Source organism: Schistocerca serialis, chromosome 11, assembly GCF_023864345.2.
Source record: "Schistocerca serialis cubense isolate TAMUIC-IGC-003099 chromosome 11, iqSchSeri2.2, whole genome shotgun sequence".
Classification (NCBI taxonomy): Eukaryota; Metazoa; Arthropoda; class Insecta; order Orthoptera; family Acrididae; genus Schistocerca; species Schistocerca serialis.
In genome coordinates, this window is record NC_064648.1 from 35,757,901 (window position 1) to 35,785,388 (window position 27,488).

The 27,488-nt window shown below is 41.5% G+C and overlaps 1 protein-coding gene across 1 annotated transcript; it reads left to right on the forward strand.

Annotated features, from left to right (window-relative positions):
- Window positions 1-27,199, forward strand: LOC126426859 (iron-sulfur cluster assembly 1 homolog, mitochondrial). The gene is made up of 2 exons (XM_050088883.1): window positions 1-156; window positions 22,644-27,199. Exons 1-2 carry the CDS (start codon window positions 4-6, stop codon window positions 22,884-22,886), a joined length of 396 nt encoding a protein of 131 aa, XP_049944840.1. The 5' UTR covers window positions 1-3; the 3' UTR covers window positions 22,887-27,199.
- Window positions 27,200-27,488: the final 289 nt, after the last annotated feature.

A 27,488-nucleotide genomic window follows, 5' to 3' on the forward strand; every position in this document is an offset into this window, starting at 1 on the left:
AAGATGGCGGCCCGTGTTGTCGCAGCTGCGACGGTGAAAGCAGTAAAAGGTGTCAGGAAAGCAATACCAACTAGAGCAGCACTCGTACTAACGCCAGCAGCTGTCAACAAAGTGAAGGAGCTGATGAAGGCGCGTCCGGATAGCATAGGATTGAAGGTGAACTTCTGGAATTTTGTGAATGTTCACAACCGTGATGTAATGACCCCAGATTAGGATTGTCTCTTACGTTTGTTTTTCGTTTGGCATTACGCAATGCCGAGGGCTTGCGCATTGTTTCGTCAGCATTATTTGTCATTTTGTATCACACTGAGTATGGGCACCAGATAGATTGACTTAGTTGTATGCTTGATGACCCTAGTGACATAATTTTCGCATCAATCATACGGGACTTGCTTTTCGAAAATACATTGGAAAACTCTTGCAAATAAATACGTTGCCAAAATATCTATTAATATTTTGGGATTAGTTAACGACGCGATACCGCGCCGATATAGGCCTACCGATGATGTCTTTAACTTGATGAATATACGACCACAATAAACCTATGTACCCTGTTAAGAAACCGCCAACGATATGTCAATAACAGCAGCATAATAAAATCTGACGAACAGGATCTCTACAAGCTTATGGGTTTTGAGCTGCGAATATTCCTGTTATTAAACATATATGAAAAACGTGAAAATGGGAAAAGAGAGCTTTGATCACGCTCGCGAATTCCACTCTGGAATGCGCAGTTTATATAAACAGGCAGACAGTGGCTTCACAAACTCGCAGCCGAACTATACCTTTCAACCTAGCCCATATATCGCTGGCTACATTACACTACATTCCAGTCCGTCGTGATTACGTCATAAAATCCGGCCTTTTGCAGACGATGCAGTTATCTATAATGCAGTACTGTCTGAAAGAAGCTGCATAAATATTCATTTAGATCTTGATAAGATTTCAAAGTGGTGCTGAGGTTGACAGCTTGCTTTAATATTTAGAAATATAAAATTAGCACTTCACTAAATGAAAAGATGTAGTCCTATTACTATAATAAAAAGGAATTTTTGTTGTAATCGGCCAGCTCGTAAAAATACCTGGGCGTAAAACTTTGTAGGAATATGAATTGGAATGATCACATAGGTCCAGTCATGGGTAAAGTAGATGGTACACTTCGGTTTATTGGTAGAATATTGGGGAAGTGCAGTCAGTCTACAAAGGAGGTTCCATACAAATCACATATGGTACCTGTCATGCTTAAGTGTGCGGGACACTGAGGATATTGAACACATACAGAGAAGGGCAGCATGAGTGGTCATAGGTTTGTTTAATCTGCGGGAGAGTATCACAGACACAGAAGGAACTGAACTGGAAGGCTCTTGAAGGTAGATGTAAACAATCCCAAGAAAGTCTGTTAAAGTTTCAAGAACAGGCTTTAAATGATTGCTCACGTACGGATTGTGAGGATAAGATTAGAATAACTACTACACTGCAGAAAGGCATTTGATCAATCATTCTTCTGTGCTTCATATGTGATTGGAACAGGAAGCAACCTCAATGACTGGTACATTGGGTGATGCCTTCTACTATACACCTCGAGTGGTTTGCAGGGTATAGATGTAGATGTAAAAAAATGACATTCATAGATATAAAACAGTCAAGTACAACATCCCCTAATGGGTCTCCATCACTATACCTTGCCTCTGTTCCTAAATTTCTGTATTGAAGAACATAGTAATGTAATTGTTCAAGTCAAAAAGTAGTTTAAAGTAGGTTTGGAAAGCTGATATACACACCTGTAACATACGGAAGATAACTAGATGTGAACCATATCCAACTGGCTGACAATTCTTGAAAAAGGACCACTGCACTTCGGTTGCAAATAAACTTAAAAGATAGTCTCCATGGAACCAAATTTCCAACTCTCAAAGGTTATCTGGTGGAAAAGGAATTTTGCCGTCTTATTTATTTATTTATTTCTTACACCATGGATCCAACTGTGACAATTTCACATGGATGTAGTGTGTGTCAATTTTTACATTGTCAATGACAAGTACTTGTACACTATGTTTACAGGTAAAGAATATAAAGTTACTTAACCACTACAATGATCCATAACACAATATAATGGAATGAGAATCCTTAGACCTACAGATTACAGGTATAAAACAAAGTAAATTAAACCTGAAAAGGTCATATAACCCAGACTGTTAAATATAAGCAGTTAACACTAAGAGAGTTACATATGTGACAAGAATGTTCAGCTTAATGTTCAATTTATATGATAATACATCTTATTTTAAGGCCGTTTCTCACTGTTTCATAAACTCTTCCAAACTGTAAAATGACATGGCTAAAAGAAATTGCCTCAGAAGCTCTTTAAATGTAGATTTGTTGGCAATTTCACATTTGATTTCTGGAGGAAGAGCATTAAATATCTTTATACCAGAGGACTGTACACCCTTCTGCACAATCTTCAAATTTTTACCTTCAGTGTGGAAATCATGTTTCCTCCTTGTGTTATACTGATGGTATTCACATAATGTATGTTTAATTTAATTTACAAATGTTGTTCTTTGTAATTGGTCTTGGTAGTGTGTCTAATCAAAATGGCTGTCTCTAGGAAATAGAAGATACTGAAAGATTTGCTGTTGATATATTTTATATTAAATACTGTGTGCACCTGCTGTACCAATGTAATCACATAGGATCAAATTTAGTTCACTTTGGTATTTCAGTTTAGACTTTCAGCTTATTGCGGGGAGCTTGGCAGTGTACAGTTTTTTTTATTTGAAACCAGTTTCCCCAAGGGCTTTAGCAAATTTCAGAGGTGTAATTTCCCTTTCACTGTCAAATAGAACAATGTCATCAGCTTTTAGGAGCCATGGGCAACTGATTTCTTTGAGTAGGATATGAAAATTGGTGATGTTGCAAGTTTTCATGGATTTGGGGGTTTTCCTTGTTTGCGTTTGGTAATTGTATTGAACTTTGGTTGTTAGGTATTATGGTTATTGGTTTATAATCACTGGTTATGTTTTTGATATTAGTTGTGTGTTTTGGTTTGTTGTCCTGTAGACTTCATTATAGATAGGGTACATAAAGTTTTGAATAATAAATTTGACGATTTGAGTGGTTTGTTTTTTTTAGTACTTCATTTTAGCTGCCTTGTAGGTAAGTGAAATTTGTGGTATTGGGTTTGAGTTGTGTGTGGGTTTGTAATATTTGAGGCCTTCGTATGAGCTATATAGGTCAAAAGAAATTTGTGGTACCAAGTTTTCGAGTTTTGTATCGGTTACTGGTATTCTGGATCTTTGTTTGAGCTACACAGGGTGACTTTTCTCCACTGTTTACAAACTCTAGGGATTGACTGATGATTCCACCTGTCTGCTTTCACCCATGGTGTAAGGGTGTGATGGTGTGTGATGTCATTAGGGCACAGAGTTTCAGTTGGTTGATGTGGATGTAGATGATGTCTTGTGTTTGCTGGCACTGTGTGTGTGTGTGTGTGTGTGTGTGTGTGTGTGTGTGTGTGTGTGGTTTTGTTTTTCGTAGTTGTAGGTTTTGGTTTTTTCGTATCAATAGTTATGGTTTACTTATATAGGTCAAGGGAAATGACAGATTCTAGTTTTCGTAGTTTTTTCTGTAGGTATTGGTTTTTTGGTATTGTCAGCTGTGGTCAAGGGAAATGTCTGATTCCAATTTCCGTAGTGTTTGCTGTAGGCATTGGTGTTTTGGTATCATCAGCTGTGGTCAAGGGAAATGTCCGATTCCAATTTCCGTAGTGTTTGCTGTAGGCATTGGTGTTTTGGTATCATCAGCTGTGGTTGACCTATATAGGTCAAGGGAAGTGTCAGATTCCTGTAGATTTTGTAATAATTTTTTTGTTCATCATTCTGTGTGTTTTGGGATCGCGGTGTTTTTTTACTATTATATTTAGCTTGTCCCCTCCCTAAAACCCTCAGTTGTCCCATTAGTTTGATTGTATTTTAGGAGAGAGACATTATTGTCTTATACATAAGTATTTTCGTGTTTGTTGCCATGTGTATGTAGTGATATCGTTGGCACCATATTGGAGACGCTTAGCATAGCCATTTTCGCCATATTGATGACATCATGGGTCAGACAAGTAGAATCGGACACTTCTGTAAATCCTAAAGGCAAATGGCAGTGGTTGGCAGGCAGCAAGGTTGTATCAGGAGACCTATCCCCACTGACAACCACCACAGCATTCAATGCCCGCGACAGTGTTTCACCGTTTGTCTGAGACAGGGCCGTTTCAGGAAGCAGGAGATCGTGCAGGACATACCCAAAATGTTCGTACTCCAGTCTTGGAGGAAAATAGGATTTAACACTGCGGAAGGCAACCACCATGTTAGTATCGGGCAGTTGGCCTGCGAGTACAGGGTAAATGGAACAATTGTGTGGAACTTTTTCCACAACAATTTTTACTACCCTAATCATTTACAATATGTGGAGGACTTACCAGTGACTGACTTTCCACATCAGGAGGGGTTTTGTCAGTGGTTTCTTCACCAGGTAACCACAATTCCAGGTTTTGTCATCCATCCTACTCACAGATGAGGCCACCTTTAGGCAAAGTGGGGAAATACGGAAGCGTCCGATCCCACCCATCTGCTTTGACCCATGACATCAAAAATATGGCGGAAACGACCATAAACCACGATTCCAATATGGTGCACATAGAGTCGGTACGTACACGTTATAAGGACGAAAATATATCGAAAAACAAACACACACACTTTCCACAAAAAACCTAATTACACTAACGGGACAAGGGCGGATAATGGGGTGTTTTTGGGTGGGGGCAAACTAAATACAAACAAATTTAGACACCCACCCCCATACAAAACCACACAAAATGACGAAAAAACCTACTTCACGAAACTCCCCAAATACCACTAAACATATCATCTGGAATCGGACACTTCCCTTGACCTATATAGCTCAACAGCAGCTAGCGATCCCATAAATTAGGATCCAACACTTCCCTTGGCCTATATAGCTCAAAAACATCTCCCGATACCAATATCAACATACACAGCCACACAGTGGTATCGAACACTTCACTTGACCTGCGCACTGTAAATTTTATCCGTCATATCCATTCCTGAACAAAAACAACAATCGATTAATTTTACTAAACTTACCACACGATGTACAGCGAACACCACTAAATTAACCTTCACACAAAATCGTTAACTCACTGAAACGAATTCCACTACAAACACAGCCGACACTCGAACAATTCTGGATAATGAGCAAAAGCAAACTGAGCCTGTTACACCACACAAACGAAAATCCTGAACATACCACCAGAAACCACAACAAACCACAACACGACGTCATCTACAAACTCGCCACACTCACAAACCAAACTCCGCGCCGTCATGACGTCACGGGTCAAAGCCGACACGTGGGATCGGATGCTTCTGTCGACCCCAAAGTGGTATCTTCAACTTCCATAATAGTCATCTGTGGGATAGTTTGCAGAACTGTCACGGTATGGTCACAACGAATCATCAGCCTCGGTGCAGGCTGAATGTTTGGGCTGGGATAATTGACTAAAGTATTTTGGGACCAATCTTTCTTCCACGTTGCCTAACAGGCCGGAACTGTCAGCATTTCTTGCAGATGACTTTCTCCCCTGCTGGAAGTAGTGCCATTGATGATTCAAAGGGTAATGTGGCTGCCCCATAATAGTGCTCCAGCCCATTTTGCTTTTAACGTCCGGACATATCTCAGTCGTGTGTTCCCTGGTCAACGAATCGAACTAGGGGATCCAATTGCACAGCCTGCTTATTCATTGGACCTCAACCTATGTGATTTCTGGCTATGCGGCCATCCCAAAAGTATGAAATGTTCAGTGCTATTTTCGAGGATTTCAAATTGATTCCATATTTCTGGAAGACTCTTGCACTGTGCTGCACAAGCGGCTTGTAGTGAAATAGCGTGCTTATGGAATATCATCTCAACTTTGTGACTGGATTCATGATTTCCTGTCAGAGAGGTCACATTTTGTAGTAATTGACGGAAAGTCATAGAGTAAAACAGAAGTGATTTCTGGCGTTCCCAAAGGCAGTGTTATAGGCCCTTTTCTGTTCCTTATCTATATAAACGATTGGGAAGACAATGTGAGCAGCCGTGTAAGGTTGTTTGGGGTCGACCGAAGCACCCGATCCCACCCGTCGGCTTTGACCCGTGACGTAAGGCTGTTGTGGTGTGTGACGTCACAGCGGCGCGGAATTTAGTTTGTGAGAGTGGCGTGTTTGTAGGTGTCGTTTTGATGTGATCGGTGGTGCTCTCTGGAGGTGTGTTAGGTGATGTTTTTGGTTTAGTTTGCGAGTGTGGCGTCATGTGTGAATTTTGGTAAATTGTTTTTTTTTATGTCTTTAGTAGGTATGGATATGACTGACAGGGTCAACAGTTTTCAGTTGTCGGCTATGATGGGGACAGTGCGTTGTCTCTAATAAAATTTCAACTATTCGGATTTTTGGATGAAGTCATGAAGTGTTCAGTGTGTCATGAAGAAATGAGGCTTACTTAAAGTTCCGCCATCTTTTACCAGTATGTGGAGATGTCATAAGGATAACAGGTCAAGGGAAGTGTTCGATCCCAGTGTGTGGCCGTGAATGTTGGTATTGGTATTGGGAGGTGTTTTTGGGCTATATAGGTCAAGGGAAGTGCTAGGTCCTAATTTATGGGATCGGGAGCTTCTGTTGAGCTGTATAGGTCAAGGGAAGTGTCCGATTCCAGATAATATTGTGTTTAGTGATATTTGGGGAGTTTTGTGATGTTGGTTTTTTTTCATCGTTTTGCTTGGTTTTGTATGGGGGGTGGGTGTCTAAATTTGTTTATATTTAGTTTGTCCCCACCCAAAAACCCCCTATTTCCCGTGCTTGTCCCGTTAGTGTCATTAGGCTGTTTGTGGAACGTGTGTGTGTTTTTCGAAGTATTATAGCCCCCATAATGTGTACGTAACGATTTTATATGCGCCATATTGGAATCGTGGTTTATGGTCGTTGCCGCCGTATTTGTGACGTCATGGGTCAGAGCAGACGGGCGGGATCAGACGCTTCCGTATTTGTTTGCTGATGACGCTGTCATTTATCGAAGATCAAAACAAATTGCAAAACAGGTTTAGAAAAAATGTCTGTATGGTGTGAAAATTGGCAATTGACCCTAAATAACAAAAAGTGTGAGGTGATGCATGTGAGTGCTAAAAGGAATTCGTTAAACTTGCATTACACGATAAATCAGTCAAATCTAAAGGCCATAAATTCAACTAAATACTTATGAATTCCAATTATGAACAACTTAAATTGGGAGGAAGACTTAGAAAATGTTGCGGAGGAAGGCTAACCAGAGACTACACTTAGAAAATGTAACAGGTCTACTAAGGAGACTGCCTATACTATGCTTGTCTGTCATCTTTTAGAATACTACTGCATGGTGTGGAATCCTTAACAGATAGGATTGACAGACTACATTGAAAAAGTTCAAAGAAGGGCAGCATGTTTTGTATTATTGCAAAAATAGGGTGTAGAGTGTCTCTGAAATGATACAGTATTTGGGATGGACATCACTAAAACAAAGGCATTTTTCACTGTGGAGGAATCTTCTCACAAAATTCCGATCACCAACTTTCTTCTCAGAAAGTGTCAACATTTTGTTGATGCTGACCTACGTAGGGAGAAATGATCACCATAAGGGAAATCAGAACTTGCACAGAGATAAGAGTGTTCTTTCTGCGCGCTGTACGAGCTTGGAATAATAGGGAATTGTGAAGGTAGTTCAATGAACTCTCTGCCAGGCACTTAAATGTGATTTGCAGAGTATCCATGTAGATGCAGAACTTATTGCTGTTGTCTCCTTAGTTTCATACTGTTGCTGGAATTAGAATATTTCATGGATTGTTTGTTTGCAGCTCTAATGACTAACGTCACTGTCACCAAATTGAAATGCGGGTGAGCAGCATCTCAGTGTCGCAGGTTGAGGCAGACTTGTTAATCCCGAGTTTTCTTTGTTGGGGATTTTATTTTGTGAGGGAGATATTCTAATACCTGTCAAGTATTTATTATTTAGCTTTTGTGTGGATTCTCTGCATAACCTTCCGCATCTTCGCCAGCAACGCTGTATCAGATTTCCTTCCTCATCTTTCTTTAATATAGCTAATGTTTTGTTTACAATAAAGTTGGTATTTGTGAAAAATTGACCTCTATCTTTCCTTTCTTACATTACAACCATCTCGTGTTGATTGTTGTCAGTAGTTGTTAGAACTCTGTTAGTTGCTGTGGTGTTCAGTCCACAGACTGGTTTGATGCAGCACTCCTCTCCGCACAACTGCTGCAGCCTACAGCCATTTGAAGATGTTTACTGTCTTTCTTCCTTTATCTCCCTCTACAGCAATTTTTGCCCACCCCCCTCCCACCACACACACTTTTTCCTCCATAACAAGACTGCTTATTGGCCGACATGTCAGGATGTTTCATACTGACTGATCCCTTCTCGTAATCAGATTGCACCATAAATTTTTCTCCCCAGTTCAATGCAGTACCACATCATTAGTTATTTGGTCTACCCATGTAATCGGGCGAAATTTCAAAGGATTCTATTTTCATCTTGTCTGACATGCTTATCCTCCCATGTTTCACTTTCAAACAAGGCGATACACTAGACAAACACCTTCAGAAAAGACTTATTAACCACCAATTTTATATTCATTTCTCTTTTTCATAAATGCTTTTTTTGCTACATCCAGTCTTTCTTTTCCTCTTCACTTTGGCCATCGTCAGTTACTTTGCTGCCAAATAACAGAACTTCTGTTCTATTTTTAGTGTCTCATCTCCTAATGCAATACCTTCAGTATCATGATTTAATTTCGCTGCATTCCATTACCCTCATTTTCTTTTCGTCAATGTTCATCTTGTATCCTCATTTCGAGAAATTATCCATTCCATTCAGTTGCTCTTAGCTGTCTCTGACAGAATTAAAATGTAATCAGCAAACTTCAAAGTTTTTATTTCTTTTGCCTGTCCTTCAATTTCCTTTCCATATTTCTCTGTATTTGTAGACTGCAATCCTGTCTCACTTGCTTCTCAACCACTGGCAGGTCCTTTGATTTCGATTTGTGTGTTTTCTGTACAAGTTGTATTTAACCCTGCTACCTTTAGAACTTCAAGGAGTATCTTCTGCTCACCATTGTCAAAACCATTTTTTTTAAATTAGCAAACTGTTTAAATCCAAAACTAGTTTTGTTTGACCTTATAGCGTGTTTAGTATGATTTGGTAATATTCATCTTCTTGTATCTTACTAAACTGCTTGGTCTTGCATCAGTCCTTATATATAAAAAAAAGTAAGAATCAGTGACAACTGGTTCTTGATTAATGTCAGTACTTTTGTAAAGATACAGTGAAAAATTAGGTATTCAGAAAAATTGAAAAGTGGCGATATCTTTAACATTAATGAAGAAATTGAAAGAATTTGTTTTCTTGTATATTAAGTTTTTTTTGTACAGGGTTTCATAAAATTTTATTTTTAAAACTATTATTTTTTGAAATGTGAAAGTTTCATCTACAGCACTCAATTATTGCGATTCTTTATTTACAGGAGTTTCTGTGCTGAAGTTATTACTTCATACATTTCAACTGTCTTTTAAATTATGTTACAGATTACTAATGACTAAAGTGTTTACATTTGAGTAATTGGTTAAGACATTATAAAACTTTTTTCCTTAAATTTCATTTCTCTAATTTTGCATATTGTATATACAAAAATTGCATTTCATTTGTGAAGTACTATCATCTTGGGTTTGAATTTATTTATTAAACTGAACAGAAATTTGTATACATGAAATTCAAAATTGTTCAGTTTCGTAATCTTGCGTATGAAATGATATAATGAACTTAGTTATCTTCAGCTCGTTAAAGTACTTCATATAGTGTAACGTATTGATTAGCACAGATGAAAGGAATAAATACAATCATACATATTTGACAACATAACAAAAGCTATGACGTATCTAGTAGTACATTAAAATTGTGTATCACTTACTACTATGTGATATCTAAGAATGTAACGTTAGAGATTCCATGTCAGTAAAACTCACATCCAAACCCCAGTCCATAGAAAACTTGTCATTAGACAAAAGTACGTGCAGTTAAACCACCAGCCTTTCAACACGAAATGCTTCCTTCCGTACAGCCTAGCGACCCACAGCAAACATACCTGCTCCACCACCAAATCCCTACGTGTCTGTTGTGACCGTCTCTTTCAGGCTTTCATGTCCTACAAATAGCCGTCAGACCTCAAAGGTGCTCTCCTTCTCTCGCCCTCTGACTAATACAGCTCCTGCTTGCAAAATAACTCGGAAGCGCCCCTCTCCCTTTTGTCATCCACGATGATCCAAGTCTTTTATGCCTCAATACTCTGTCAAGGTTGCTACTTTAAGCCGAGCCCTGAAATGATGATGCCCACGCTGCCCAGCATCACCTTCCTTCAGTCTCCTGACCCCCATAACATCAGAGTCTAGCCTCATCACCTCGCCAAACCATTATCCCTACCCAAGTTTTCTATCTGTTCTAACACTCCTCTTACAAAAGTTGGAAGTTTCAGTGTTGTAATTCCTGTATTCAGATTTGTCATTTGAATGCAGTCCATCAGAAGATACGTTCCCTCGAATGTTTTCCCGATCTAATACTTATCTCGGTATGTGATGTCTTTATTGTCTTTTTCAGGTGTAATGTGTGTTGGAATATTGTCTCAGGTTTTTAAAGTACAAAGGGTGGGGTGGGGTGGGGGAGGGATAGCAGGGTAGCAGTGGGTGACAATGAAGTGCTGCCAGGGAGCATGAGGTGGAGAGAGGGTTGGGCAGCTATGTGGGGTTGGGAGGTTAGACAGAGGGCAGGGGGGGGGGGGGGGGGGAGATAGTGCAAAAGGAGACAAGTAAAAATACTAGGTGCAATGGTGGAACGAGGGCTGTGTACTGCTGGAATGGGAAGAGGGAAGGGGCTGCATGGCTGAGGAGAAAGACTAACGAAGGTTGAGGCCACGAGGGTTGCAGCAACGGAGGATATATTGCAGAGAAAGTTCCCACCTGTGCAGTTCAGAAAAAACTGGTGTTGGTGGGAAGCATCCCTATGGCAGAGGCTGTTGAGCAGTCATTGAAATGAAGTGAAGGATGTCGTGTTGGGGAGAGTGCTCAGCCACAGGGTGGTCCAGTTGTTTCTCGGCCACAGTTTGTCGGTGGTCATTCGTGCGGACAGACAGCTTGTCGGTTGTCGTGACTACATAGAATGCAGCTCAGCTTAGCTTGCAGATCACGTGACAGGTTTCACATGTAACCCTTGCCTTTGATGGGATAGGTGATGCCTGTGGCTGGCCTGGAGTAGGTGGTGCGAGGATGTATGGAAAAGGTCTTGCATCTAGGTCTGTTACAGGGGTATGAACCATGAGGTAAGGGGTGGGAGCAGGGGCTGTGTAGGGATGGACGAGTACATTGTGTAGGTTCGGTGGACGACGGAATACTACGGTGGCGGGGGTGGGAAGTAGAGGTGGGTCGTTCGCGAACTAACAGGTCCAAAGGAACGGTTCACCAAGATGAACGGAACGAGTGAGGAACGAATTCTAAGGAACGGTCTTTCGTACTTCACTTCAGTTGCGGGTTTCTACTTATAGTTCCCGGGAACAGGAAACAGTCACTCTCGTTCCCGCAACGGCACGTCAGACGGCCCCGTTCCCGTCTGTCTCGGTCTCTGTCTCTGTCTCGCTATGGCGGACTCGTCCTTCTTCGCACGGACACTCGTCGCAGTTCCACTGCTGACTGCTCATAGTTAGTTCGGTACGAAGTTGTTATTCGTTTCGTTCACTTCGCACGCCCATTCTAGATCTGTTTCAAACCTTTTGTAAACTCTGAACTTCTGTTTCTTTTCGTACTCTATTCAGCGACCACGACTGGCAATTTAAATGTATTTTATAATTACGTAAACTACATAAAAATTACGTGGTATGTAATACGTACATATTTCCAGGTAACATAAAGGTGTATCAGCTTACTTCACTATTTCGATAAACATCAGAAGATGTTGTAAAAAAGCAAGATATTTTGTTATTACACAGGCAAAGGATGTCGGCACAGCACACACAAGTGACCATAATCCGTCTTTGTTTTATCCAAGGTAAAAGATCATGTTCATTGTTATGGAAGGCAGAGCGACTTACAACCGAATGAAGCCCGCACTTCGTAATCGAGTGTATGGTATCACATTTTGCAAAGAGAATAGTATAACTCCTACAATATTGTTTCAGTGGTACAGGGTGGCCCATGAAAAATTGGCCCAGAGTTCTGGACTGCTCATTGTTGCCTACCAATCATCATCTATTGTTTCGAAGTAGTTGTTTGCATTAGCTTATTTGTTATTCCTTCACTGCCTAATTAATACACGTTTATCCAGTCCGCTCGTAGCGGTCAACAAATCGTGCGTAGTTGGAGTGCGGTCTGCACTCGGGGCCGGTTTTTCGTGGGCCACCTCATATTAATTCACTGCGATCAGCCACATAACGCTACAGTTGGCTAAACGAGATGTTTTGCAGAATCACGAAAATTACAAGTGTGTGAGAATTCTTTTACGAATAAAAACTCTTTACTCGAGGAGGGAGGCAAGTGCCCCCTCTCGGAGCCTTCCATCTTCAGTCACCTATGCTACTAATTTTCAATTTTTCATCAGAACCATGTACAATGAGCGGTGAAAGAGGAAAAATGAACGGTTTCCAAAAAAGAGCTATCACCAGTGAACCGGTTCCTAAGGATGAACGACTTTGCTCATCTTTAGTGGGAAGGATAGTGGGCAGGGCATTTCTCGTTTCAGGGCACGACGATAGTTAGTCGAGACTCTGGCAGAGAATGTAATTCAGTTGCTCCAGTCCCAGGTAGTACCGAGTTAAGAGGGTAATGCTCCTCTGTGGCCGGACGGTGAGACTTTGGGAGGTGGCAGGAGACTCGTAAGGTAAGACGTGGGACATTAGTTTTCGTACACGGTCGGGAGAATAATTATGGTCTGTGAAGGCTTCGAGATCCTCGATATATTTCGAAAGGGACTGCTCGTCACTGCAGGTGTGAGAAACACGAGTGGCTAGACTACACGGAAGGGACTTCTCGGTACGGAACGGGTGGCAGCTGTCGAAGTGGGAGTTTTGCTGGTGGTTAGTAGGTTTGATATGGGCGGAGGCACTGATGTAGCCATCTTTGAGATGGAGGTCAACATCTAGGAAGGTGGATTGTTGGGTCGAGTAGGACCAGGTGAAGCAAATGGGGGAAGCTGTTGAGGTTCTGGAGGAACGTGGATAGGATGTCCTCGCCCTCGATCCGTATCGGAAACGTGTCACGAGTCAATCTGAACTAGGTGAGGTGTTTAGGATACTGGGTAGTTAGGAGGAAGGATTCCTGTAGATGGCCCACGAATAGGTTGGCACAGGATGGTGCCATCTGGGTGCCCGTAGCCTTACCCCGGATTTGTTTGCAGGTAATGCCTTCGAAGGAGAAGTAATTGTGTGTGAGGATATAGCTTGCCGTGGCGATTAGGAAGGAGGTGTTGTCGGTTTGGAAACCGTCAGGCATTGGGAAAGGAAGTGTTCAGAAGCAATAAGGCCATGGCCGTTAGGGATGTTGGTGTAAAGGGAGGTGGCATCAATAATGATGAGCGAGGCACTGTGTGGTCGAGGGACACGAACCGTGGAGTATCAGTGGAGGAAATGGTTGGTATCTTTCATGTAGGAGGGTAGGTTACGGGTAATAGATTGAATTTGTCGGTGTACGTGAGCAGAGATTCTCTCAGTGGGACACAGTAACCGGCCACAATGGTTCGTGCTGGATAGTTTGGTTGATGCACTTTAGGAAGCATGTAGAAGGCGGGAGTGCAGGGAGTGGTGAAGGTGAGCAGAGAGGCGGACTCAGAGGAGAGGTTCTGAGATGGCCATAAGGATTTGACAAGTGACTGGACATCCTGACGGACTTCTGGAATGTGGCCATTGTGGCAAGGTTTGTAGGTAGATGTATCTGACACCTGGTGGAGTCCTTCTGCCAGGTAATCCGTTTGGTTCAAAACAACGGTGGTGAAGCCTTTGTGCTGGAGTGTGTTGCTTTGAACCATTTCTCTACCTCTTAATCCATGTTTACTTCTCACTCCACACAATGGGTAGTAATAAAAGTTTTCATTGTTGTTGTTGTTGCTGCTGCTGCTGCTGCTGCTGCTGTTTTCTTCTCCAGTCTGAAGACTGGCGTGGTGTTCCTGTGCGTTGTAGCTGGTTATTTTGTCTGTGGCCTGTTAAGTTGATACTACTAATTGGCTCACATTGTTACTCTTCAAAAGGCTCAGATGCTGTTACCAAAATATTAAATTAGTTACTGGAAGTATCGTGCTCAATGTAACATGAAATTTTGTAAATGAGTATGGTACTGCTTCAACTGACATGACATATTCTTGGCTTCAGTGACAGTAGCTCTTCCTATTAATATTTGTTTATCAGGAGCACTACAGTAATCTTTCCATCAATGGTGGACAGTGTGAGATAAGACAACAGCACAGAACACATATTTGACAGATAAGAGATTCTTTCTCGTTCTCCGTGTCGTCCTCTTCGTTGTCGTGGCACAATTTACTCGCTTGTACACTGTGCTCCTTCTGCATGTGAACCTGCAGCACAGAGTAACTGCCAAATGAGTGAGTGTCACAAGAAGTAGTAAAACTGCTGTTGTTGCTTCACCTTGAAGATGTGCTGAATCAGGGCCAAATCTGAATGGGGTGCAGAGGAGGTACTTGTCCAGGCGGCAGAATTTTGCAGCAGCAAATTTTTGATGGAATTTTATTTTTAGATTAAGTATAAAATATTTATGCCAAATCTTCATAAAAAATAGTCATAGAACTATAGATATATAAAAAAAGTGCAATCAAAAAGTGATACCATTCAATAAAACTAAAGTTCTTCCAAGTTAATCTGCAGGCTTTTGTGGCCGTTGTCACTGAAGTTAAAATCTTCTGGGTTATTAGGCCGCGTCACGTTTCTTCTAAAACGTTAATGTTCGACATTTTGACCCCTCTGCTGGGATCTTCCTCAGGATCTTTTGGTGTCTGCTACTGCTAGAACAGTGTTCTAGCAGTAGTGGATAGGATTGACGGACAAACTCAAAGTTCAAAGAAGGGCGGTTTGTTTTGTATTATCGCGAAATAGGGAGAGAGTGTGATGGATAAGATATGCAGGTTGGAGTGGTAATCTTTAAAACAAAAATGTTTTTTGTTACAGTGAGATCTTTTCAAGAAATTTCAATCGCCAGTGTTCTCCTCTAAATATGAAATGATCACTGTAATAAAGTATGAGAAGTCAGGTGCTCGCACAGATAGATTCGTGAGTAAATGTTTTTCCTGAGCTATGTTAGTGTGTGTATTAGTAAAGAAATAGTGTGCAAGTGATTAGGTGAACACACTGCCATGCACGTAAGTGCAAGCTGTATAGTAGATGTAGTATCAGATATTCACAGGAAGACTTGTTAAGGCTGCCCATGTTAGAAATAATGGAGAGAATGGTAATGGAGCTGAGAACCAGGTTTAAAGTACTGGAGAAAATTGGTTTTTTCTGTGGTATCCAAGCTCAAGAAATGGAAGTGGAGGGAGTCAAAGGTCAAAGCAGCAGAATTGGCAGGTATCTATGTAGGATATTTTAACAAGCAAGAATTTATTTTTGAAATTAAAAGTTTTGAACACCGTGATCTGGCAATGTAGAGAGGCTAGCAAGATCATATTGCATCATCCACGTTTAGTTAATTTATAAAAATAAATTGGTAGAGGGCCTTAAAAATATTCCTTATCGTGCCAGTTTCTATTTCCTCTAGAGAACGCAATTCCAGCCAGCTGAAATGAATTAAAAACTTTTTTAAGGAATACACTGCCATTTGACTCTATATTCCCTATGTACAATCTAGATTTCAGATTTCACACCATTGTCAAGTACAGTGAATGGAGACACATTAATGCATTTTGCTGTGTACTGTGGAGGATGACATATTATTTTACACCATTATTGAATACAATGTTCTTTTACATCTACATGATTACTCTGCTATTCACAATAAAGTGTCTGGCAGAGGGTTCAATGAACCAACTTCAAGCTGTATTTCTACTGTTCCACTCTTGAATGGTGTGCGGGAAAAAACAAGCGCTTAAATTTTTCTGTGCGAGCCCTGATTTCTCTTATTTTATCGTGATGATCATTTCTCTCAGTATAGGTGGGTGCCAACATAATGTTTTCACAATTGGAGGAGAGAACTGGTGATTGAAATTTCACGAGAAGATCCTGTCGCAATGAAAAACGCTTTTGTTTTAATGATTGCCACTCCAATTCACGTATCATGTCTGTGGCACTGTCTCCCCTATTTCACGATAATACAAAACGAGCTGGCGTTCTTTGTACTTTTTCAATGTCACCTGCCCGGTGGATTAGTGGCGAGGTCCGTTGTGGCGGCCAGCCTGTGGATGATTTAGGTGGTTTTCCATCTGCCTTGGCGAATGCCAGCTGGTTCCCCTTATTCCACCTCAGCTACACTATGTCGGTGATTGCAGCGCAAACACTGTCTCCACATATGCGTACACCATGATTACTCTACCATCCAAACATTGGAGCTACACTCATCTGTTATGAGATGCTCCTGGGGGAGGGGGGGGGGGGGGGAGTGACCACTGGGGGGCAGGCCGAACCACACAATAAGCCTGGGTTCGGTGTGGGGCAGCGGTGGGGTGGGTGGACTGCTGTGGCCTATTGCGGGGTTGTGAACCACTGAGGGCTATGGCGGGATGAAGCCTGTTGTTTCTAGGTCCCCAGTTTAATACATTACAATAAGCACAGCAAAGGTGATTGAATCTGAGTATAATAGTCATAGAGCACAATGTGCCACTTCCATAAACTATGATGAGATCATAAATATTTTTGCAGCAAAAAAATTCGGAAACTGAAATTTTAAATTTAATATTTGCGCAATGAGTACTGGTTATCTTGTATTACTTTTTCGGATTTTTAAATTGTTTTGACTTTAATCTTAATTCAATCAGTAAAATAAGTTAATTTAATGAGATGGTGGTATTTGTTTTGAAATATATTACTTATATTACTTTTATGAAACTGTTGATTTTTATGAGTGTTGGGATGAGAGAAGGGATGGAAAGTTTAAAATTGACACCCCCCCCCCCCCCCCCCTCCTCCCCGAAAAAGTAAACAGTTTACATGCAGAAATAATAACAAAAACTTCCGAACAGTTTGATCCTACATTACTTAACAAATGAAAATACTTTAAACTGTCATGTTCATCGTTGTCAATAGATAGCTGTTGGCTAACACTTCCCTTTCCTCACACACTCGTTTGATGCAGCTCTCCGTGTCAGTCTGCTGTTTAGAAGCCTTTCTGTCTCTGCATAGCTACTGCACCCTACACCCGTTTGAACCTGCTTGATGTAGTCACATCTTAGTCCTCCTCTGTGATTAAGGCCTGCCCCCCCCCCCCCTCCCCTCCCACACCCACCTTCACATGCACACACATCCTGAGGCATCAAGGAATCATGATTTGGTACTAGAGTACCAAATGATGATTCCTTGGTGTCTCAGGACGCGACATATCAAACAGTTCCTTGTTTTAGTCGAGTTGTGCCACAAATTTCTTTCCTACTCAATTTTACTCAGTACCTCTTTCTTAGTTGTTTAATCTACTTATATAATCTCTAATATTATTCTCTAGCACCACATTTAAAAGTTCCTGTTCTCTTCTTGTCTGAACAACAAATAAGTCACCAGGTCCAGACGAAATCCCAATTTGGTTTTACAGACATTGGTCCCTTACTTAGCTTGCATTTATTGCAAATTTCTCACTCGGTGCTAAGTCCTGAGTGGCTGGAAGAAAGTGCAGCTGACCGCTGTACATCAGAAAGGTAAAAGAACATACCTGCACAATTGCAGCACATTAGTTTGCCGCAGAATTCTTGAAGATATTCCGAGTTTGAATACAATAAATTTCCTCGAGACGGGAAAACTTCTGTCCACGAATCGGCACAGTGCTAGAAGAAGTTGTTCGTGCAAAACTCGACTTGTTCTTTTCTGACGTGATATCTCGCTAACTGTGGGTTCCGTATTCCTAGATTTCTGGGAAGTGTTTCGCACGGTACCCCACTGCAGAGTATTAATGGAGATAACAGACATCAGTGGCTCGAAGACTTCTCACTTGATAGAACCCGGTACGCTGTCCTCGACAGCGTGTCCTCGTGGAAGTGTGGTAAGACTGTGCTTGTTCTTTATGTACGTAAATGAGAAACTTAACATTAGGGCTGGTGACTGTGGAGTAGATGAAGTTATGAAATTCTGCTACCTAGACAGCAAAGTAACCCAAGTCGCTCATACGGAGGAGGACATAAAAAGCAGACCGGCACTGGCAGACAGAGCATTCTTGGCCAGGAGAAGTCTACTAGTATCAAACATAGGTCTTGGTTTGAGGAAGAAAGTTCTGAGAATTTATGTTTGGAACACAGCATCGTGTGGCAGTGAAACACAGGCTGTGGGAGAACTGGAACAGAAGAGAATCGAAGCATTTGAGATGTGGCGCCACAGATGAATGTTGAAAATTAGTAAGGTAAGAAATTAGGAGGTTCTCCAGAGAATCGGCATGGGAAGGAATATATAGAAAACACTGACAACAAGAAGGGACAGATGGTAGGACATCTGCTAAGACATCGCAGAGTAAGTTCCGTAGTGCTAGACAGGGCTGTAGATAGTAAAAACTGAAGAGGAATACAGAGATTCGAATGCGTCCGGCAAATGGGTGAGGATGAGGATGTAGGTCGCAAGTGCTACTCTGAAATGAAAGCATTGTCACGAGAGAGGAATTTGTGAAGGACTGCATCAAACCAGTTAGAAGACTGATAGCTCAAAAGAAAAAAAAAAATCTGATGGACAACGGACGGAGTGAACAGGAATCTGTGGCTGTTTGCTGACGGTGCTGTGGCGTACAGGAAGATGTCGAGGTAGCGTGTGGAGTATGTATGTAAATGTACAGCTGTTTACCATCCTCGCTTCAGTTCGATACATGGCTGCACTCCACAAATACCACCAGAAAAGAGTTCCTAAAACTTAAATCTTTGTTTGACATTAACAAATTGCTCTTTTTCAGATATGCCATATTCGCTATTGCCGGAGGGTACTTTGTGTCTCCTCTACTTTGGCCATAGCCAGTTATTTTGCTATCCAAATAGCGGGACTCCTATAGTGCCTCAAGTATCTCATTGCTTAATGTAATCCCCTCAGCATCACACGATTTAATTACACTGTATTCCATTTACCTTGTTTTACTTTTATTGATGTTCGTCTTGTCTTTTCGAGACACTATCCATTCCGTCCAACTGCTCTTGCAAGTCTTTTGCCTTCTGACAAAATTAAAATGTACTATGCCGTGCTGCTGTAATCTGAGAAGGCTCATATAATGTTGCGTCTTGTATGTAAATTATCTGTGTACTTTCTTGTCTCGATTTAGCACGTCATCGTAGGTTTATTTTCCCAAAGATGTATCGAGACTATAGATTCGTATTTTGCAAGTAAAACTTACTGTAGTAAAATTGTTTATCGTTCATTGAAATAAATAGTGTAACTTAGTATACCGTATATTGTGGCAGTGGCATAACAGCTTCAAATGTTGAAAAGGTACAGACGTGATCTGCAAATCACAAAGTTATCATTTCTCCTCCGTGAACTTTAATTGCATTTCCAGATTTCTGTTTGGTTTCCTTTACTGCTTCCTGAATGTGCAGACTGAATAACGCTGGAGATAGGCTACAGCCCTGTCACATTCCTTTCTCAACCACTGCTTCTTCTTTGTGGCCTTAGACTCTCATAACTACAGTATGGTTTCTGTAAAAGTTGTAAATATCCTCTTCCTCTCTGTATTTTATACTGCTGCCTTCAGAGTTGTGTATTGCTGTCAACGAAATAAGTTAGTTTGTCAATAATACGTTTAAAGTCATGTAACACATTTCTAGTATAAGTTCTGCAACCAGTGCTTCTCGACGAAAGATTTATTTCACCATAACTATTTTCGTGCCTGAGCTCGTCAGGTGGCAGTGAGGATTTCTCATAAATTTCATATTATTTTGGTCCTATGAAGTGAAATGTCAGGAGATTGGTTATTTTCTCTACAAAAGATTTTCATTATGAAACTTTCTGGCAGATTAAAACTGTGTGCCAGACGGAGACTCGAACTCGGTTTCGCAGGGGAACTCCTGTGAAGTTTGGAAGGTAGGAGATGGGGTACTTGCAGAATTGAAGCTGTGAGGCCGGGTCATGAGCCGTGCTAGGGTAGCTCAGTTGGTAGAGCATTTTCCTGTGAAAGGCAAACGTCCCGAGTTCAAATTGCAGTCCAGTACACAGTTTTAATCTGACAGAATCGGCAAACACTTTGCCGAAGAGTGAAAATTCATTCTGGAGGCTTGTCATAGTGTTAAAGATATTTACATTTTATTTACTTTAGGGAAGGTTATTCTTTATGCAGTACGGCATAGGGTTGTGTGTAATTAATATGGACAATGCTAAATGTGAACATGACAAAAAGACAAGATTCGTGTTATATAACAGGACCAAAATAATGTGAAATTTCCACAAGAAAACCTCACTACTGTCTGATGGTAGGCTCAGGTCTGAAACTAGTAACAGTGTAATAAAGCATTCATCAAAAAGTGCAACTGATTGCAGATTTTTCCTTCAAACAGATGGAAAAAATTATAACACCCAAAAAAATTACATCTACATCCATACTCCACAAGCCACCTGTCGGTGTGTGGTGGAGGGTACCTTGAGTACCTCTATCGGTTCTCCCTTCTATTCCAGTCTCGCATTGTTCGTGGAAAGAAGGATTGTCGGTATGCTTCTGTGTGGGCCATAATCTCTCTGATTTTATCCTCACGGTCTCTTCGCGAGATATACGTAGGAGGGAGCAATATACTGCTTGACTCTTCGGTGAAGGTATGTTCCCCAATTAATTAATGTAGAGTACTGAAATTATGGGAATGCATTTTTCTAGATAACATATTTAAGTGGTCAACACTACAAGATCACAGGTTAATGTGAGTGTGAGAGAAGCCATTGCAAATGTGAAATTCTAGTAAATTAGTAACCAGTGTCACAGCTAGAATGTTGAATGCAAACTCCCAAACGGGCACACATTGTATTGTACAGACGCGAGACGTCAGTTTGTCGGATGGTTTTCCAAGCTTGCTGCACTTGGTCAGTCATGACGGGGATGGTTAATGCCGGTTGTGGATGACGTCGGAGATGCCATATAATGACAACCTGTACGGCTCGATTGGAGAGAGATTTCGTGATCGAGCAGGCCGAGGCGACATGTAGACACACTGTAAAGCGTGTTGCGTTACAACAGCTGCATGTGGGTGTTATCCTGCTGGAAAACACCCCCCAGAATGCTGTTCTCGAATGACAGCACGACAGGTCGAATCACTAGATTGACGTACAAATTGACAATCAGGGTGTGTGGGATAACACCTGGAGTGCTCCTGCTGTCATACGGTTTGCATCCCAGATAATAACTGCAGGTGTAGGTCCAGAGTGTCTAACACGTGGACAGGTCGGTTGCAGGTACTCTACTGCTCTCCTCGTAACAAACACACGACCGTAACTGGCAGAGAGGCAAAATGAGCTTTCACCAGAACACCAACAGATCTCTGCCCTGTTCTCCAGTTAGGTCTCACTTAACACCACTTGAAGTTGCAAATGGTGGTGGTTCGAGGTCAGTGGGATGTGTGCTACAGGGCAACGGATCAGTAACAGTTTCTTGTGCCAATGCTGCTTAAGTTGCTGCTGCAGATGCAGTATGATGCATCAGAGCCATACACTGAACGTAATGGTCTTCCCTGTGGGTAGTGCCACTCGGCTATCCGGAACTCGGCCTCCTTGCGACCCTACATTCCCGTGACCACCGCTGCCAGCAGTTGTGTACAGTGGCAACATTACCGCCAAGTGATTCCGCAGTGTCCGAGAAGGAACCTCCAGCTTCTCTTATTACACACACTCTTTCAAAGTCGGTGAGGTGTCGATAACAGCGTCTTCGTCACCTTAAAGGAATTCCTCACTAACATCAGCTCACCACGTCCAGTCTCAGAGGTAACTAGCAATCGCGACCGTTACAGCAGGTACTTAAAGCAAATCTGAGTTGCATCCTCATAGTGGCATTAAGAGCAGCTGGTGCATAAGAATCATCTTTCAGATGTAGAAATATGCCTACCAACTTTTGTTTATATCCCACAACTCCTCCTTGGTGTCCCAAGGGTGTGTGTGTGTGTGTGTGTGTGTGTGTGTGTGTGTGTGTGTGTGTGTGTTTTTGATGAAGGCCTTACTAGCTGAAAGCTTTGTTTCTGATAGTCGTTTTGTTGTGCCTATGTGCGACTCAGCATATCTGCTGTATGGTGAGTAGCAACTTTCCTTTTCGTGTGTATTTAAAAAAACAGCTGCAAGATTCTTGAACTGTTACGAATAAAATAATGTCCTATGTAAAATGTAAGGCTGTCAGATTTCAGTGTCCTAATGCCGCACCTCACTTATTCCCCAGGTGGGCGTGCGGCAGCGCGGCTGCAACGGGCTGAGCTACACGCTGGAATACGCCGCCGAGAAGGGCCGGTTGGACGAGGAGGTGGTCCAGGACGGGGCGCGCGTCATCATCGACCGCAAGGCGCAGCTCACGCTGCTCGGCACCGAGATGGACTACGTCGAGACGCGCCTCGCCTCGGAGTTTGTCTTCAACAACCCCAACATCAAAGGCACCTGTGGCTGCGGCGAGAGCTTCTCGGTGTGAGTGCGGCAGTCGGAGGCGTTCGCCGCACGGGAGAGGTCTCGCCGTTCTGCGTCTCCTTTCCGTCTCAGCCCGTGTCGACACTGTGGCGACCTTGCTTAGCTCAGTAATGTTCCTGTTTAGTTAAGTTTTTTTCCTGCTAGATGTACCTGCCAGTTATGACAGTACTAGATATATGGTGCTACCTGAGTGTTTTCAGGATTTGACAGTTTTGGAGAGTGCAAGAGTAAAAGCGAACTGCAGGATCGATACTGACTTTTTTCACAGCAGAATCCTCGGGTAAAATGTTCTCGGTTAACTCACTGGTGAAATTCAGATGACGTCAGACATATTTCAGCAGTCTGGGTGGGGCTCTCAGTCTCGCGATACGGCAGCTTCCGGTCGTGCACCCTGTGTCGTCGTGACATTACGGGGTGGGGAATGCCGAAGTGTTGCCCTCTCCTGCCAGACGGTGAGTTTACACGCACACTGGCTGGTGTCACTCGCACACTCTGCATGGTAAACTGTACGCTCCCTCCTCGCCTGGTATTTCTCTCACGTGACGTTAACGGGGGAGATGCACAGCTGGCAGGTCGGTGATGGTGCTCATCTTTTGTGCACTTGCGGTTTATATTTAGATGTAACAGACACCACTTTGGTACAACACACTTGTCAGTCTTTTTTTGAGAAATAGAGGTTCAGAACCTTGTGATCCTGCCACGTACCGCACGAAAGTGCCGGTTGTCGAGCGGCGGTGTCAGCGTGGCCGGTTGAGGTGGCGTACTAAAAGTCTGCTCAATCCTACTGCACCTGAATTGTCCTCCAAACACTCTTGTTGGTACAATGAAAGTTTGTTTAGAAAACATCAGTATAATAATCATAGTAATACATTCGATCTTGTATTGCAGGAAAATTATACCAGGCTATGCTTAGAATAGTGTGAAATTTATTGAAATAAGCATATGAATATCGTCATCATCAATCATCATCATCATCCATTATCGCACCTCAGTTACAGCTCACTGTGAGTGTGCGACAGTGATCCGTCATTAGTCAGTCAGTTTACTCATTGCCGAGTGTCATGACCTTATTTCTCGAGTACCTGAATCTTTAAAAAGTTGTCTCCACTCGGAGCTCTTCAGTGCTTCCCAATATGTGGAGTGATAGGCCACTAATCTTCTTCACTTTACCCAGTCAACCTGTTCCTGCTCTTCCTCGTAGTCTTCTGCCTTCAGTTTTGCTTCACGAAATAATCTTTCTGAAATTATCCCCTTCCCTTCTCAAAAAGTACCCATGAAAACTGTATCTATCTTTGACTGATGCAGAAAGCTAAACTTGTTATGCTAAATTCTTCTAGAAGATAAGCTCCGGTTCTTCTTTCTGTCCGAGGTACACACATCTTCCGCCAATACCGCATCTCTAAGGCACCAATTCTGCTCGTGTGACTAGCTTACACAGTCCAAGTCTCGCAGCTGTATAACAACACAGGGAGCGCCAGTGATTCCACCGAGCATATCTTCTTTGTTTTGGATGTTGCCTGGTTCTGCCAGATCGTGGAGAGTTTGGCTGTCGAGACTTAACAAAGGAGATTTTGATGTTTTATTTCCTTATCATAGTTTCTTATCATTGATAAGAGATCAGATATACAGTCATTCAATACCTCCAGATTCTCCAAGCAATCTGCAAGTTGGATTTGATCTGTATTTAGAAATAAAAAAAATGCTTTTCAAAACAACCACCATCATTATTTCTTCTTCTTCTTCTTCTTCTTCTTATTATTATTATTATTATTATTATTATTATTATTATTTTCATTATTATTTTCTGGCCATCGAGGACCATGTTAAGTCCTGTTATATTTGGCAGTGAACTTCATTTTCTTTGAAGCGCAGAGTTTGATTGGGTTTGCTTACGTTCCTCAATCCACAAGGACGGCCTTTTCTTTTTGGTCGCTCGTCTTGGTATAGCTTGTTTGTCACCAATTTCTTATGGAAGAGATCTCTATCACAAGCATCTTAAGATTTGATTTGTAAGAGTTGGAGGTCCTAGTAACCTTTTACTGGAAGTCTGTGACCCTTTGTCAAAGTTTATTAGTACATGATCTGTTTCAAGGTTTTCCTAGTGTTTCTGGGGATCGATTTGAATCTAATTACTGACATTTAGTGATCTGTAGCCACATTTATGCCCTACTCAAACTTAGATTTGTAATCTCCGTACTCTTTCTACTGGATATTGCGACTTGAAAAATTTCGATCTTTCCTGCAGTTCGGACAGGAAATGGCCAAATTGTCTGGCTTCTGGGTAGTTGCCAAAAGTGGGTCGGTGTGACTAGCAAGTTGAGAATTTCACATCTGGAGACCAGTATGTAGGTCACTTGTCCTGTGGGCAGGATAGCGTCTAATCACTCTTCCATACTTTCATTCTCAAATATGTAAGAAGCTTCGATATTTGCAACCGATTAAGCAGGTCGTTTTAGAGTCGCAGCATATGTGATTCTGACCATTGTAGATTCCTTGAGGGTCCTTTTTTGAGCTCTACTGCTTTCCGAAAAATCTGATCTGTTGCAATATTGAAGTCTTTAGAGGAATATTTGGGGGAAAAAATATCAATAGACAGGAAGGCAACAGAGTAGGTTTGAGTAGAGTAGTCTCTCACCTTAGCTGTTTATGGTAACATTGCTGCTAGACGGCTGACCCTCTCGTACGGTATCTGACAGCTTCGTAACACGTACGTCAGTCCCAGAAATGCTCAAAGTGCTTCATACTAGAGTGGCATTTGTTATATTTAAGTACGTACTAAAAGTGCGTGAAAGATCGCTGAAGAAGTGTCTTGTGTACACTTCCCTCATAAGAGTGTAGAGTCACTGTTAAAGTTATCACAGTCTGATTTGAATGCATCACCTAAAGTGATAGTCCTGCAATTTCCTGCTCTCGTGGTACATGTAGCAGCTTTTATGCTTCGAAGTTCGTACCTGTGATCAGATTGCTGTGCTGTTCACTGGAGTTGCTATTGTCAGATTGCAGTGGATGTTGGAAGTTGTGGGAATTTCCCATAAAAAATATGGCAGCTGGAGGGTGCAGCTTTTGTATTACTGGAGGCCTGGAAAATGCTTGCAAAACCACGTACATCCAGTATTCGAGCTCTGCAAAATAATGGGCACTTCTGTATGGATGTGGTATTGTAGCTCTGCTCATTTGTGTTATAGTGTTCAGAATGCAGCCTTCTGCTTTGTACAGGGTCAAAAGTTTCCATGTCTCTCCTGTTAGTCTTCCTGCTTTGTTACGCAGATCTTTGAACCGAGACTGGTGTTTGTTTCCACCGGGCCTTTCCCTACTACAAATTTTTCAACAGTTTTGCAATTTGTAAAATAGCTATAAAAATCACTTCTATTGTGTGGGAGCTAGCATAGTTTGTGATGGGAATTAATTTTTCTAATTTTGTCTGGACAATGTGAGTATACTTTACCAATTTCAAATAAGAGGATTCCACATTTTCAATAAAATTAGGCAATAAACTGTTATAATGTTGATTACACTCATTATTTTCTGTGCTATCCTAAAGGTTGTTGACACATTATGTTAAAAAGAAAGTAACCCTAGATTCTCTGCAGCAGGTTCACAGGAGAAAGTTTTACAGTTTCACACACCTCGTGTAGCCCATAATTATTTCATCATGCCACCATTCACTTAAAGCTGGTGAAAAGCTTTCTGTGTCAGCAACCACAAAGGACAGAGCAAATGTCAGTATTAAGTTTTTTTTTACTTCACATGACCTTTTTTCTGCACCTCATACTGTTGTCCTTTCAACTGAGCTGCCACAGATGTACGAATACAGAAATCCAGCCAAACGTTACCTTTCCGTACGGTGCAAAATTGATAATTTTATGTTATTAAAAATAGGAATGCAGTGATCCAAAATTAATGAAAGAAAATAGTAAAGAAAAGCAAACACTGTTAACTTCTAAAATGCTTGTTGTAAGTGATGCAAGATAGTTTCCTGTCTAAAGCTCTGTGATTGTGACTCTATTATACAGTATATACTGCCCATGTTCCAAAGATCAGCTGTTTCAATGCTCCCACTGTTATCATTCTTCATTGACTTTACCTTTAGCATAAAATGTAGTACTTACTTTTGTATCAGCTCCACAGTATTGTCAAACTGTGAATCATTCCTGCAAACCAAATACCAGTATATATTCTAAACTTGTACATAGATTGTGCACCTCTTGTGGGCGATGAAAACAAACTTTTTTCTGTACATAGCACATTGTTAAACTGTACATATTGATATTTTTGTTGTTTTTTTGTTATTAAAAGCCAAAAATTTCTGTTGCGGAACTTCATTTACATTTTTTTTTTGCAATTGACCCGATTTTCCTTGCATATGAAAACACCAGCTTTGTCCTCATATATAGAACTGTAACCACAAATAAAAATTATAGATAATTGGAACAAACAGTATACAACTGTGTCAATTGCGTGTAAACACAAATATCGTGATTACAACCCTCATTGGCACAAATTATGATGTTGTGTTCAGTACAAATTTTCCTCCTATAATTTTGTAACATGTTTCATTTCATTGTGCTGAAGAAGATGGACACATCTGTTAAAAATGAGAATTGGT

Coding starts and splice junctions, on each gene's coding strand:
- LOC126426859 (XM_050088883.1), top strand. CDS start 4: ATGGCGGCCCGTGTTGTCGCAGCTGCGACGGTGAAAGCAGTAAAAGGT. Junction 157..22,643: donor CGGATAGCATAGGATTGAAG/GTGAACTTCTGG, acceptor CTTATTCCCCAG/GTGGGCGTGCGGCAGCGCGG.